The sequence below is a fragment of the Gymnodraco acuticeps genome, unplaced genomic scaffold (genome assembly GCF_902827175.1).
Source record: "Gymnodraco acuticeps unplaced genomic scaffold, fGymAcu1.1, whole genome shotgun sequence".
Classification (NCBI taxonomy): Eukaryota; Metazoa; Chordata; class Actinopteri; order Perciformes; family Bathydraconidae; genus Gymnodraco; species Gymnodraco acuticeps.
Genome location: NW_022990590.1, coordinates 4,553,412 through 4,569,217, shown reverse-complemented (window position 1 = coordinate 4,569,217; position 15,806 = coordinate 4,553,412). Strand labels below are relative to the sequence as shown.

Here is a 15,806-nt window from a genome sequence, read left to right as displayed (position 1 = left end):
AGCGTCAGCTAAATGCAATGTAATGGAATGTAATATAATGTTAAATTGAATATTTCATAAAATCATTTTGGATATCTTACAGCAACACATTGGAAGCAGCAGCAAGGCTGAACCAAGTACACTTTCATATCTGTAATTATCTTTCATTAAACTATTAGGTAATATCGTTGTAACAATATGAAACTAAGTAATTGCACAGTTTCCTCATTTCAAGCAGCCCTACAGCTTGAAATGAGGAACTTGAACTTAATTGAATCAAGATTGCCATGGTAACGTTGTAAGAGAAGTTGCCACACATTGTGTTTGAGTAAACACAATCAAAGGAAATAAATGTATTTCAAAGCCCAGAGGATTATCCTTAAAATAATAGATGCATATTCCATTCCTTTAATACTGACTGAAAAGTGACATTTCTAGTAAATAATATTAGTGACATCTGAAGATAAAATATAAAGTGTCTTTGAGTATTAATTGAGATTATAAATAATTGTGACTTACGTCCCCTCCTCTTTGGAACATGACTGAATCAGTGTCTAACATTTGTTGAAAGGATTTTTCTGTAGCGTTGTGATGTATTGCACTTTTTACCTGAAGGTGCCCGATGAAGGAGGAGGGAGCAGAGGAGACAAAGCGTCTCTCGGTCAAGATGCCCGTCTCCACGTTGTTGAACTCCAGGCGGGTGTGGTCGCCCGCCATCTGACCTGAGATGGAGGGAAGAGAAAGGAGAAGAAGCGGAGGGATGAGGGGTGGAAGAGGAAGAGGGAGGATACTGCAACCTAACCTTCAAACCAGCAACAGCCCAGTTTCACTTTGTGTCAGGCTGATGCAATAACTCTACCACCGACAGTCAAGTTAAGGCAAAAGAACCATGAAAGAAATAGTTTTCCAACAAAAGGTGAAACCAAAGGAAGAGATACATGAGTATATGTCTGCGCCTTAAAAATTGGCAAAACACAAAGACGAAAACACCAGCTATAAGGATTACAACTGCCCGCCAACTAGGGATGGGAACAATTAATCAAATATTCGAAATGATTCAGGTATTCGAATATGAGTTATGAATATTTTGATTGTAATTATTATTTTTATTTTTGGGAGGGGTGCCTAAGTTGATTACATATGATCAAATGGAATAATTCAATGTATATGACAGTGCCATAGCTAAGTGTGTTAGGTCTAAAGGTGTGTTTTGCTCCGCTCACCGGTCCCTCACAGCGGGCAGAGCTGCAGGTGCTGATCTCTCTCTCTCTCGTCCGGTTATACTTCACTCGCGTTTATGTCCGAATCCATCAGATCTAGCTAGTTCTAGCTAATGATATGGCTGCTGCCCCTCGCTACACGCAGACTCAAACCTCATCTTATGCCCAAATTCCAGCTGAGAGGGTCTTCTCTACAGCTGGCCTGATTGTCAATGGCCTCCGCACCCGCCTCTCCCCTGAGTAGACATGCTCATATTCTTAAACAAGAATGATAATTGAATAGCTGCATTCTGTGCATAGGCCCTGTTATAGGTTGTTGATCACTGTTGTAATAGGGTTACGTTACCCTAACCCGTTATGTTGTTCGTGTATGATCCCTCTTTAATTTAAAAACCAAGTTATGTTGTAAACATGAAAGCTGTAGGCCTATAGCTGTCAACTGTTCAAAGTGTGGTCAACAGTTCAATACATTTGACAAATTCGACTTGGTTCCTATACTTATTTGAAGATTTTTTTTTTTTTCTTTGTAAAAAATGTTCCCACATTTTTAGTTTTTCTATAGGATATGTACATTTCGGTTAATCGGTTAACCGTTTTCAAATTCCCATCCCTACCGCCAACAAATAAATAAGAACAATTAAACGACATGATCATGCACATTATGGATTTTATTCACGGGAGTAATACCTTCAGCCATGTCGTCATCCACAGTGAGTTTGAAGTGTTTACCGCGGCGGACCACTCTCACTGAGTGCCACTCATTGTCGTTGAGCTTTTGTCCGGCATACAGAACCTCAGGACCTTTGCCTGAAGAGGAGGGTTAGTTAGTCAAGGGGGGGGGGACCAAGCACCAACAACATCTGTTTTCACAACTGATTAAACAGACAGCTGATAAATCAACCAGGATTTTTTATTTTTTTTAATTGGAACTAATGTGTAGTCATACATTTTTTTTTTATCATTTGCAGATTAAGCAGTGCTACATGTACCTTTTTTTGTATTTAACAACAAATACAATAAATCACAACTGACAACTAAATTAAAGAAAACATTTGCTGTTACTCATACGAGGACTCAAACGATGTGACTATTACATATATGTTTGTTACAGATCATCTTTAAAAAATCCCAGCACGATAAAATTGATATATTTGGCAATAAATGTGTTGCAAAAATGATCAATTACTCCTATATTGTTATTGCACATCAGTCAAAAATGATCAGAACAGTTTTTCTTTCCGTTGCTTATATTCTCTTAATTTGTATTTTCTAGTTTTGTATTCTAGTTGTACGACAAGAGGCCTACAGATATTGTGTAAGTCATTCCTAAAACAAACCACTAGAAGGCAGCCTCGCCCCATGGAGTCAGAATCCTGAATCTGCTGGAAGACGTTTAACATAAGGTTCAAGTGTTCATCAGTGGTCACTTGAAGTGATTTGGAGACTAGAATTAGGATTTTTAATTAGTGACTAAACTCGTACTGTTACTCTAGGCCTATAGAAAAATACAAGTGTAGTGCAAACTTCAGTATACAGAGAAGCATCCTCTTTGTTACTCAAGTCTAAATCTACGATTGAACTATTATTCATTTTTGGCATATTGTAGTTTGTATCCAAGCTTCTGTTAAATGCTGTGATAAAAATGTAGTCTTTCTGAATAAAAAAGACTAACTCAAATGATAAACTATAACAAAAAAAGACATTTAAATGAATATACCTGTATATATATACACATTTATATATATATATATATATATATATACATTTATATATATATATATACATTTATATATATATACATTTATATATATATATACATTTAAAGGCAAATAAATTAAATTCTAAATAAAATGAACAATTCCCTTTCCTAGAATTCTGAAGCATATGTCTATTCAAATGTACTGTATTATTATTATTATTATTATTTGTATTATTATGAAAGAAAAAAAAACGAATCTAACACATACTTGGACTTACTTTTAAGCCTTTGTTCAGCTTTATAATTCTCTCTAAAAGCCTTGTGGGCACTTTTGAACAAAATACAAAATAACAGTCCCTTTCATGAGTAACAGCATGTCTCCTGACACCTTATATATAGTATATCACATTAGAAGCCTATATACTGCAGTATGTATACTTACAGTAGGGCAGGAAAACAAAGCGAGTGAGAAACAGCAATATATTACTGTATAATTGGGAAAACATATAAGATAGCCCGTAGGGTCTAAAAGCTAGCAGCTATGAGCATACAGGGAAAGATTAGAAACTAGGTGCCTGAATCAATTTAAGAAGTGTGCTATTAAAATATATAGAGTACATTAAGTCAGATTTGCATAACTTTAATCTCTGGCTATTACTTTCCCCCACCCTCTTATCTGAGAAATCCTCTTATCAGTCCCCGGCATTCACACATTCCTGCCCTTACATCTAGCACACAGGCTATAAAACCACACAGTGTAGGAAGAAGAAGGCTGCAGAAGAAGAGTGTTGACTTACTGGTGTTACAGTTTATCCTGACACAGTCTAGATGGGGAGGGGGGAGAATAAGTGAATAAGTGACAGATGAAATCGCATCCTTCAAGGTTACAGCTGCAGACAACCAAGAGCAAGAAAAGCCACCTTCCGGGGACGGTCACATGACCCTGGCAGCCATGTTTCACCTAGTCCTTATACTGATACTGGAAATCCAATTGAATCCAAATCCAATTGATTACTCTAAAAGCTGAAGTCAATAATATTGCACCAATAATGGCTGATATTAGATGGCCAATTAGATACGCTAATAGCATCATAAAAGTATTATTTTTGTATGTAGTTTCATTTTTTAAATAGTCGCTTGCAACTCAATGGCCACATCGATTTTGCAACCCAGCAAATAAAGCAAAAATACATTTTAAAATGTAGCTTTTTTTTTAACATGAATTGTTTCTCCATCTATTGAACTTGTGTTTGCCAGGTGCATGTTGAAATCCATGTGACCAGGCTGGTCATGTGCCGTCAACCGCAACAGAAAAGTGGGAACAAACAGTCTCGAGCCACGCAGCACCAACACGTACAGATGCATAAAAAACCTTCTCAAAGAGGGTCCTGTGTGTGTGTAGTTGGAATATCATTTTCATTTCTACAGGTCTTTTTAATCTTTGGCAAAAAAACGTTTAAAAGTTGATTAAAGGTGTTCCGGCAGCTGTGGTTACCAATTAAAATGCCTTTTATAGAAAGATATATGAGATATTTTGTATGTTCACATGTGTTTTGTGGGGATTTTCCCTCTACTGCAGCGCGCTGGGTGCGGTGGCATCGGGCTGTTTGCCAGACGGGCCGCAGGCTTCGGGGCCTTTGAAGGGGTGAGTGCCATCTTTGAACAAGGCATGGGAGATGCCAGGGTTACTAATGGACGGAGAGAGACATGGACCTGCTATCATGGGAGAAATAATATCAAAATAGATAAAAGACAGACCACTGGAACAGACCCACATAAGAATGCATACTATTAGAGCACTTGGATGTACAACAATAATCTGTTATTCTAAGTAGATTGTAGGATATTAGCTTACATGTTGTCAGACTGAATGCATGTGTGAGGAATTTCCAAAAAAGTGAAATGTATTTGTGCACAAAAAAGAATGATGTGTTCAAAAGATGTACTACAGAGCATGGATAGCTGTGTTTCTTGTAAGATTAATGGATATAAAAATCTACAAAGACGTCTAAAGCATCAAGGCAGAAAAAACGTACAGTTCAGGCAAAACAAGACATGCAACTACAAAGACAAACTACGAAAAAACTGGTTTAGTGTGTGTTAGGTCTGGACCCAAAAAGAAAAGAAAACACAAAGACAGTAAGGCCTCCTCTTGGACTGGAGGGGGGGTTAAGGGGACGGTTTATACGATACCTAAGTTGACCGTCAGTTTGACTCTCCCGCTGTCCAGCTCCAGCCTCAGAGTGTCCGCAGACTCGCGGGACGTGGCGGCCATCAGCAGCCCGAACGCACGCTGAGACATGAAGCGCAGGGAGACGTCCTCCGCCTCTGTGTGCATCACGTTTGGGATGACCACCTTCATGTACATGCTGCCGTCGAACGACAGGATCGAAGACTCTGCGAGACAGAAAAGGAAATGTCCCATTAATAAACTTAGTGCCAACAACAGTAATGAGCGGAATGTGAGGATGTATCAATGTGTGTGAAAGAGACCAAAGAGACATATGCGGTTTGAAATATGCACAAGTCCCTGCGTGTGGCGCAGTGGGCTAGTGCGTTGGTGTTTGGATCAGGGGAGCACAGGTTCGAACACCACTGCAGTCAGCATGTCGTTGTGTCCCTGGGCAAGACACTTCACCACAAATTGCTCCTGTGGGGATTGTCCACAGTATTGAGTAAGTAAGTCACTTTGGATAAAAGCGTCTAACAAGTGACATGTAATGTAATGTTATATTTCATCAATGAGAAACAAACACACACACACACACACACACACACACACACACACACACACACACACACACACACACACACACACACACACACACACACACACACACACACACACACACACACACACACACACACACACACACAACACACACACACACACACACACACACACACACACGTCTCAAACGCACGTTTGCAGATGTTTTCATCATCCACGAGTGACAGGCTGAGGCACACACACACTGCTTAGTGCACTGAATTAAATCATCTTGCTACTTCATCCTTTGCCTGGAAATGTCCCTTTACAGACATTGGTTACTCTGAAGTTAATTATGAATTCTAACAATAGTACAAAAAAAAAAATTAATGAAGTATTGTGGAGCTGCAAAGATATCCCTGGCTACTAATCATATTATACAAACTTAAATAGACATATTTGTTTGGTACAGATCCAGACCTTTTAAAAAATAAAACAATTATCAAAATATAAAATAATCAATCTGTTTAATTTGGTTAAAGGGGCCTTATTATTCTCATTTCAGGTTCATATTGGTAATGTGTTCGTCTACTGCAGGGGTGGGGAACCTTTTTCCTCTCAAGGGCCATTTCAATTTTTTCAACATCCTCCGAGGGCCGTACAAATTATTGACCTCTGCTTAAAAATACTAAAATCACCGCCCATTCATTTCGCCTTTCTTTCATGCTCTGCAAAGAAAAAGCAACCTCTTAATCCAGATATCTTACCATGACTCGCGTACGCATGCATGCACGTGCACGGTTGTGGCATGGCCACCAAAACAGAAAGATATGGACACATGATGTGTGCAAATGTATTTAGTATCCTATCCATGTGGACATTATTTAAGTGGGGGGGGGACCTAACCTCCTCTAGGGGGGTCCGGGGGGCATGCGCCCCCGGGAAGATTTGTTTTTTAAATGTTGAAGTTAAAAGCATCAATCTGGTGCACTTTGAGAGCAACATTAGGAGATCTATGGATACATCTCTCAACATCCATATGAAACAGAACTGTAAACAGATTTTATTTTTATTTTAAAAAAAAAACTGTATTCTTGTTTATTAATTAACAACTTTTTTTACAGTCATATAGTATTTTATACCTGTTTACTTTATTCTCTTATTTTTTGATAACTATAATGATCATATAAAGATGTGCCTTTACCTCACTGGTTGTAGAAAAAGCTTCTTATATTCGTTAGCATAGCTAGCTAACCAGATGCTAATAACAACAAAGTTATTGACTGTATGATCAGTATGACAGTCATGAACAGATCGCCACTGGGCTTTCAACTAAAGACACAGCCACGCAACAACTGCGGCATGTGTACGCAGCGGCGTAGCTGTGGGTGGGCCCGGGTGGGCCTGGGCCCACCCACATGCACGTCTGGCCCACCCACAGCCAATCAGCGCTTCATAGCGCAGAGCCGGGAAGCCCAGAAGGAAGTGCCATAACTGCAGTTCATCTAGTGGCCAACAGGGGATGGATGCAAAAAGGAGCAATTCCCATCGACCCCATGTTAAAATGCCCAACTTTACAGCAGAAATAAACATGTTTCTAGCCTGGATTCAATAAAACTTATTCTGGATATAGTTAGATTCCACCTTCATGACAATGGAATAGGGAGTACATTTTTTTACCGTGAGTTTTTATAGTAAGTAAAGTAACTTTTGCCGTGAGTGAATTAAAGTATTATTTCTTCTTGAGGTCTGCAGTTTAGCGTGTACACATTTGCTGAACATGAAAACACTCAGTGTGTGCCCACTGTGCGACTGTCAAGGATAAACAACCTGTGCCCCGATATATGTTGTATGTATTATTGCTACACAAACATTACATTGCAGTTTAAGTCTCGCCAACTCCATTTAAGAGATCTCTCCCCCGTCTGTGTGCGAGGGGGCGGGGCAGTTTACACACACGCAGCTGCTGCATGCAGCAACACACACACACACACACACACACACACACACACACACACACGGAGGAGATGGCGGAGAGAACGCGCTCCGAGGTGTGGTTAAACTATAGCCGTCTCGATGTGGACAATGCTCGTTACCTAAAGTGGAATAAGAGTTTAGCATGTAAGGACGGTAACACGAGCAATTTGTCTAAACATTTAGCAAAAGTGCTCCACATTCAGACGGAGGAATGCACCGGGTTCGACTGTCTTTCTAGTAGCTCTGTCATCACATTATTGAATACGATTTGTTAAAACATTGTTGTTTCTTTTGATGTGAAATATTATGTATTTAATTTAAATAAAAAGCAATGTTAGTTTTGTTCACAATTTGTTTAGTTAGTTTGCCTTATTTTTTTCTCCAAAAGAACCGATAAAAGTAATGTTAAAGGACCGGATCGATAAGACATAGACATAGACATACTTTATTGCCATTTCAACGAGACACAGAGTGTACTATTAAAACGAAATTTCGTTGTACTGGCTTACAGGAACAGGACAATATAAAAACTTGCTAAAATTGTACATATAAATAAATAATAGTGACGTGGTGCTGATAAAATTAAAGATAAAGTGTGCGTTTAAAATATAAAGACATACATATAAATAAAATAGACATACTATATAACAAATATGTGCTCTTTACACAGCGTAATGTAATCTTTATGTTACTGGTCTACTTGCTGTTCAGCAGTCTGATGGCTTGGGGGAAAAAGCTATTGCAGAATCTGGCTGTTTTGCTCTTAATGCTGCGGAACCTCTTGCCGGAGTGCAGCAGGGAGAACAGAGCATGGTGAGGATGAGTGGGGTCTTTCAAAATGTTCTGGGCTTTTGTCAGGCAGCGTTTCTGAGCGGTGTCTCTGATGGGAGGGAGAGAAACTCTGATGATCTTCTCTGCTGTCCTGACCACTCTCTGCAGAGACTTCCAGTCTTTGGCGTTGCAGTCTCTCGACCAGATGGAGATGCCGCTGGTCAGCACGCTCTCTATGGTTCCTCTGTAGAACGTGGTGAGGATGGGAGGGGGGAGCTGTGCAGGAAGTGTAGGCGCTGCTGTGCCTTCTTAAATAGTGATGTCGTGTGAGTCGACCAGGTTAGACTAATTGTGATATGCACCCGCAGGAACTTGGTGTGTGTCTGTAGTCTTCACTGCTGTGCCGTTGATGTGGAGTGGTGGGTGACAGTGCTTTTTGTTCCTGAAGTCGACAATGATCTCTTTTGTTTTATCAACATTCAGGATCAGGTTGTTGGTGTTACACCAGTCTGTCAGAAGTTTCACCTCCTCCCTGTAGGCCTGTTCGTTGTTGTCCCTGATGAGTCCCACCACTGTTGTATCGTCCGCGTAATTTATGATGTGGTTACCAAAAGTGGAATAAGAGTTTAGCATGTAAGGATGGTAACACGAGCAATTTGTCTAAACATTTAGCAAAAGTGCTCCACATTCAGACGGAGGAATGCACCGGGTTCGACTGTCTTTCTAGTAGCTCTGTAGCTCCATCCACGAGTAACGTTTCCACGTCAGGTGTTATGTATGCTAGCAGCAACACACCGAGTTAACTACATTATACAAACACGGGTTAATGATTAGAGGTAACTGAGTTATTTATTTTGTTAAAGTTTCAGCTATTCTGTTTACAATTCTGTCATCACATTATTGAATACGATTTGTTAAAACATTGTTGTTTCTTTTGATGTGAAATATTATGTATTTAATTTAAATAAAAAGCAATGTTAGTTTTGTTCACAATTTGTTTAGTTAGTTTGCCTTATTTTTTTCTCCAAAAGAACCGATAAAAGTAATGTTAAAGGACCGGATCGATAAGACATAGACATAGACATACTTTATTGCCATTTCAACAAGACACAGAGTGTACTATTAAAACGAAATTTCGTTGTACTGGCTTACAGGAACAGGACAATATAAAAACTTGCTAAAATTGTACATATAAATAAATAATAGTGACGTGGTGCTGATAAAATTAAAGATAAAGTGTGCGTTTAAAATATAAAGACTTACATATAAATAAAATAGACATACTATATAACAAATATGTGCTCTTTACACAGCGTAATGTAATCTCTGTGTTACTGGTCTACTTGCTGTTCAGCAGTCTGATGGCTTGGGGGAAAAAGCTATTGCAGAATCTGGCTGTTCTGCTCTTAATGCTGCGGAACCTCTTGCCGGAGTGCAGCAGGGAGAACAGAGCATGGTGAGGATGAGTGGGGTCTTTCAAAATGTTCTGGGCTTTTGTCAGGCAGCGTTTCTGAGCGGTGTCTCTGATGGGAGGGAGAGAAACTCTGATGATCTTCTCTGCTGTCCTGACCACTCTTTGCAGACTTCCAGTCTTTGGCGTGGCAGTCTCTCGACCAGATGGAGATGCTGCTAGTCAGCACGCTCTCTATGGTTCCTCTGTAGAACGTGTTGAGGATGGGAGGGGGGAGCTGTGCAGGAAGTGTAGGCGCTGCTGTGCCTTCTTAAATAGTGATGTCGTGTGAGTGGACCAGGTCAGACTGCTTGTGATATGCACCCCCAGGAACTTGGTGCTGTCTGTAGTCTTCACTGCTGTGCCGTTGATGTGGAGAGGTGGGTGACAGTGCTTTTTGTTCCTGAAGTCGACAATGATCTCTTTTGTTTTATCGACATTCAGGATCAGGTTGTTGGTGTTACACCAGTCTGTCAGATGTTTCACCTCCTCCCTGTAGGCCTGTTCGTTGTTGTCCCTGATGAGTCCCACCACTGTTGTATGGTCCGCGTACTTTATGATGTGGTTGGTACTGAACCTGGAGCATAAGCATATGCGCTATCGATAAAAGTAGTAGTACCGTTAAAGCCTTAACGATACCCATCCCTATGTGGATGTCAGTTTTACACACATTCTGAGGCCGCCTTGCCTATGTTTTTTGTTTTCACTGCTAATTTATGCTTATGTTCTATTAGTGCATTAAAAAATCATTAAAATCATTAATGAAGTTTCAGCTCAGACCCCACGCTTAATATGTCTCCCCCTGGCCCACCTACATTTCTCCAGGCCCACCCACACAATAATTCCTGGCTACGCCACTGTGTGTACGGCTCCTTATGGGCAGCGCCACATTCTATCTATATGGCGCTGTTTATGGGTACTGCCATTTTTGGAAGTGGCGGATTAGCGTTCTGGTGCTCTCCGTCAGAACTGCATCCCTGTCAGACGAGACATATACCACGTGATGACACGTTAGGCTCGTGTTGTGTTCAAGGACCCTGACCTTGGCCAGGAAAAACAGGCACTCCCTTGTTTAATTTTTTTGCGGTCTAGATTTCTTAAATGTTTCTTTTTTGCATGTGTTTATAAATTACCTCAAGGGCCGTACCAAATGGTCTCGCGGGCCGTATGCGGTCCGGGGGCCGGAGGTTCCCCGGGACATGTCTACATGCTTTAATGTTCAAAAAGCTATTTTCTCATACTGCCTGTGTTGCAGCACCTCTTTTCACCCTCTGTCTGAAACCAGAGCCCAGTCTGCTCTGATTGGTTAGCTGGCCTGCTCTGTTGTGATTGGTCAACTGCCTAGAGATGCCCCTTAGCCTATCAAGTACAATGGGATGTAGCACTAGCCAATAGAAGCACAAGTGTTAAGTAGATATGTCACCATGTACTGGAAGTAAACAAAGGAGTCCAATGGAGGCGTTTCAGGCGGGGGGGAGTGTGTGCGAGAGTAACTCCCTCTGGAGGGAGCTTACGGCCAGTCTACACTACAGGCATCGAAAAATGCTTTCAACGCTTCGCCCATTCATTTGAATGGGGTGACGTAGAAGATTTTTAAACTTCGCCGAACTGCATTGTGGGGAGCATGGCATGGCTTTGCAAGCATCACGAGCATCTATCGGCATCAAAAGTTGAACAATGTTCAACTTTTGAGGCTCGATGCTTGGCATCAGCCAATCAAATCCCGCGTATGCAAATCTGACAGTACAAGCGCTAGCCAATCAAACCGCGTGTATGCTGGGAGAGACTACGCAGGTCATTTCCTCATATTTAAAAAAATGGAGGGAAAATTCATTATAGCGGTAGTGAATCACCCGGTGCTGTATGATCAGTCTCTGTTCATCTACCGGGATACAAACCGGAGGAGCGAGGCATGGAGGGAGGTGGCAGAGACAGTGGGTGGAACTGGTAGGTTTTCGCCTGTTTGGGGATTTTATATCCAGTTTACTTCATTTTAACATTGCTATTGCTTTATATGTCGGGGGCGGGCAGGAGATTCCTGATTGGTTGTTGGTCGCCTTGGGCGTGAGAAATCGCCAAGCCTCAGACACGCCCAGCTTCAAGATTTGTTGATGCCTGTAGTGTAGACGGGCCGTTAGTAATGTTATCCTTAGCAGACCATTTACATCAGGGGTTCTCAAAGTTTTGATGAGTGAGGGCCAATTTAGGTACCCAATATTGGATTGAGGGCCGCCCAAGAAAAAACGGAACACAAAATAATTCCAAAACAAATCCTTTCTTTATTGTACTAACCAATTATACATACAGTATACATTAAGAACTTGCAGAGGACACACAGTTGAGTTATCTACAGACAGTGACTAGCTAAAATCGCTAGCTCACTCCCGTTTCTGATTCTGATAACTTACAACAAATTTTCCGCTTAACTGCAACTCGCGATATGCCTAGTTGCCATGCAACCAGTAGTCTAGCAAACTTTCCACAAGCTGTCATTCATAATTTAGGAATGACAACCCAGGGGGCGCAGTTTTACCATTCTTAAATTCCATTCTAATTCTTACTAGATACGAACTATGGAGGATTAAAATATAACGCATGCATTTCAGCGTGTCACATTAACTATCGCGGGCCGCCAGAAATATTTCCGAGGGCCGCCATTGGCCCACGGGCCGCACTTTGAGAACCCCTGATTTACATGCACACAACCTATATAACACACTACAGGAAAGGGAATACCCCAAAAATCCTCATAGGGCCTCTTTCATCAAACCGCAATGGCAATATCAGTCAACCTAAATTGTTCACACGATAACAACCAAAGCAACAGAGACAATAGGAACAAATAGATCATGTCAGTTTGAAGGTAGGTTGGCCACACTATTTTGTTCCAAAAGAAGCAGAAGCCCTGAGTGAGCGCGGCGAAAAAATAGGGAAGACTGTCAGCAGGACTGGAAGCCTCGTGGGGAGAGAGAGACGCAGATTAAAAAAGGCATCCGACTGTGACATACCTGTTTTGACACCCCAGCTTTCGTGAGGAAAAGAAAATCAGCCCTCTGGCCTCAGGAATGCACCACCATTTGGCTGGGAAATGCTGAGGCCGTAGGTGAGAGGTTTTGCAGCATCTCACGAGGGAGGGGTTTGTCACAAAACGTATTCTTTTTTCTGGGGAAATGCTAACCCATGCAAACAGTAATGCAGGATAAGTTGGATTTGCTTCGCTGAAATGTATATGATATGTTGCAAATTTCACATGTAAGCACTGGACAATTTGTCTCGCCTAGCAGTGCAATGCTGTAAAAAATCACATTTGTCTGTGTTGCTTTTACTGTAGGGCTCGTTGTAAAATCCATTCCCTGAACAAGCTGTCGACTGTGTGACTACAGTAGCCTGGAGGATAATGAAACCTTGGCTCACCATATTCTACTCTATTTTAAATTGCATGGAATCTCTCCCTGTGTGTCTCCTTTTCAAAAAAACAAAAACAACCTAACACTTTCACACATGCTGGGCAGTTCACGGACGGATCCCCTAACTGGCGGAGGCATATATTGATTTGTGAGCCCGGTCAGGTCCCAGGCCCACACTAGAAGGAGAAAGAAAACCTGCTGAGTCAATCTGCAGCTCAGAAAAACACAAACAGACAAAGGATGGATGTGTGTACTGTAGAACCATGGAAAACAAAACTGTGAGGTCCACTCTGGAGTTTGAGCAGACGACAAGCACCTTGGGTAAAACTATCTTTTAAAATAGGTTCCGATATTTGTAGCTACGAGATTGGACATAGGGATAGAACACATCTTTAAAGTGTCTTTCAAGAGCTTTGTCTCGCCCCTGTTGTAGTGGAGTCATTACGATATGGTTAAGACAGCCTGATAATAATGGAAGATATGAAGGTAACCCTAAGAAGTGTGTCTGGAAAAACTCTAGAACAAGGCTGTTTTCTTTATGCATGCAATTGATGTGTCATAATTTAATGAAAAAGCTTTGATTAAAACCTAAATTGTTTTATTATTTGAATAAAATTGGAAACTACAATTGTTTATTGTGACATGAATTTCCCATGTCACCCAGAAAATGGTTTCACAACACAGTAAGTACAGTGAAAAAATATATATATTACACAACAATGTTGGCTAACAAAGACCTGCCAATGCTAACGAAACAGTGCCATCACTGGGTTTTTTTATATTGAAGGGCAAAAGAGCGCATTATCTATTGAGATGGAAAGGCATCTTACACTCATCTGTCAAAAGACCATCTGTCCAATCGCAGCTTGGGGACTGAACCAATGGGCGGAGGTATGCAATGATCCAAAACTACAATTGTCTACCTCCTGGTTGCGCTAAAGAAAAGGCCAGGGGGTCCTGAAAGTCATTTGAATTCATCCTCTGGGCACCATGAATATTGGTAAGTCATTTTCAGGCAATCCATACAAAACAGTTGAGATTTTTCCATTTGGACCTAAGGGATGTAACTGCTCCCTAAAACCAACATTGCAATTTATTGAACAAATTGCTAGCATGGCTAAAAAAAAATGCTAATATTAACTCTTAATAATTGTCTTTGCTGTACATTGGTGATTCTATTTAAATCATCATTGTATTTTATGTTTTTTTGTGCGCTATGACTTTATACAGAACTAAAAACATTACAAATCTTGAACACTGTCTTTGTCCAGGGTTGCCAACTTTGGGTACCTGGCTGGAGTGAGATTTTGGTATCATGGGTTTGATTACACATATGCGCACGAAATGACTGCTATCGTGTCAGTAGCGGGACCTTAGCATATATATAGGATATATATACAATATATACAAATACACAATATTGGACACAGACTATAAAGGGCACACAGTTTCATTCACTAATGAAAGTCAAACACATTACATTACATTACATTTAGCTGACGCTTTTATCCAAAGCGACTTACAATAAGTGCGTTCGACCAACAAAATACAAACTTGAAGAAAACAGAATCATATAAGTACATCAGGCTTCATAGAGCAAAAACATTTCAAGTGCTACTCAACTGGCTTTAGATAAGCCAGCCCTTTATTAGTATATAAGTGCTTTGTTAATAGTTCTATCGCTCGAAGTGGAGTCGAAAGAGATGAGTTTTCAGTCTGCGCCGGAAGGTATGTAAGCTATCTGCTGTCCTGATGTCAATGGGGAGCTCATTCCACCATTTAGGAGCCAGGATAGCAAACCCACGTGTTTTTGCTGATGGGAACTTGGGTCCCCTTCGCAGCAAGGGTGCAGCGAGCCGTTTGGTTGATGCAGAGTGGAGTGCACGTGCTGGGGTGTACGGTTTAACCATGTCCTGGATGTAGGAAGGGCCAGATCCATTCGCAGCATGGTACGCAAGTACCATTGTCTTGAAGTGGATTCTAGCAGTTATCGGAAGCCAGTGAAGGCAGCGGAGGAGCGGCGTGGTGTGGGAGAATTTAGGAAGGTTGAAGACCAGGTGAGCCGCTGCATTCTGGATGAGCTGCAGAGGTCGGATGGCACATGCAGGTAGACCAGCCAGGAGGGAGTTACAGTAGTCTAGGCGTGAGATGACGAGAGCCTGGACCAGAACCTGCGTCGCTTTCTGGGTCAGCTGGGGACGTATCCTCCTGATGTTGTAAAGCGTGTATCTGCAGCAGCGGGTTGTAGCAGCTATGTTTGCAGTGAAGGACAGGTTGTTATCTAGGGTCACACCCAGATTCCTTGCAGTCTGAGTCGGGGAAACAACAGAGGTGCCAATGTTGATTGTTAGGTCAAGAGTGGGACAATCTTTTCCCGGAAGGAAAAGCAGTTCAGTCTTGTCAAGGTTGAGCTTGAGGTGATGATCAGACATCCACTGAGAGATGTCAGCTAGACAAGCAGAGATGCGTGCGACGACCTGGGTCTCTGAGCGGGGAAAGGACAGAATTAATTGGGTGTCGTCAGCGTAGCAGTGGTATGAAAAACCATGCGGGCTAATAACTGATCCGAGCGAGTTTGTGTACAAGGAGAAGA

At 41.4% G+C, this 15,806-nt stretch overlaps 1 protein-coding gene across 1 annotated transcript in view; it reads right to left on the bottom strand.

The window, feature by feature from the left end:
• LOC117554367 (neurexin-3b-like) overlaps positions 1 to 15,806 on the bottom strand; it is a 361,509-nt gene that overhangs the window by 199,993 nt on the left and 145,710 nt on the right. The window contains 4 exon segments of the mRNA XM_034228777.1: positions 589 to 701; positions 1,887 to 2,006; positions 3,696 to 3,722; positions 5,092 to 5,295. Coding sequence (XP_034084668.1) covers positions 589 to 701; positions 1,887 to 2,006; positions 3,696 to 3,722; positions 5,092 to 5,295 — 464 coding nt within the window.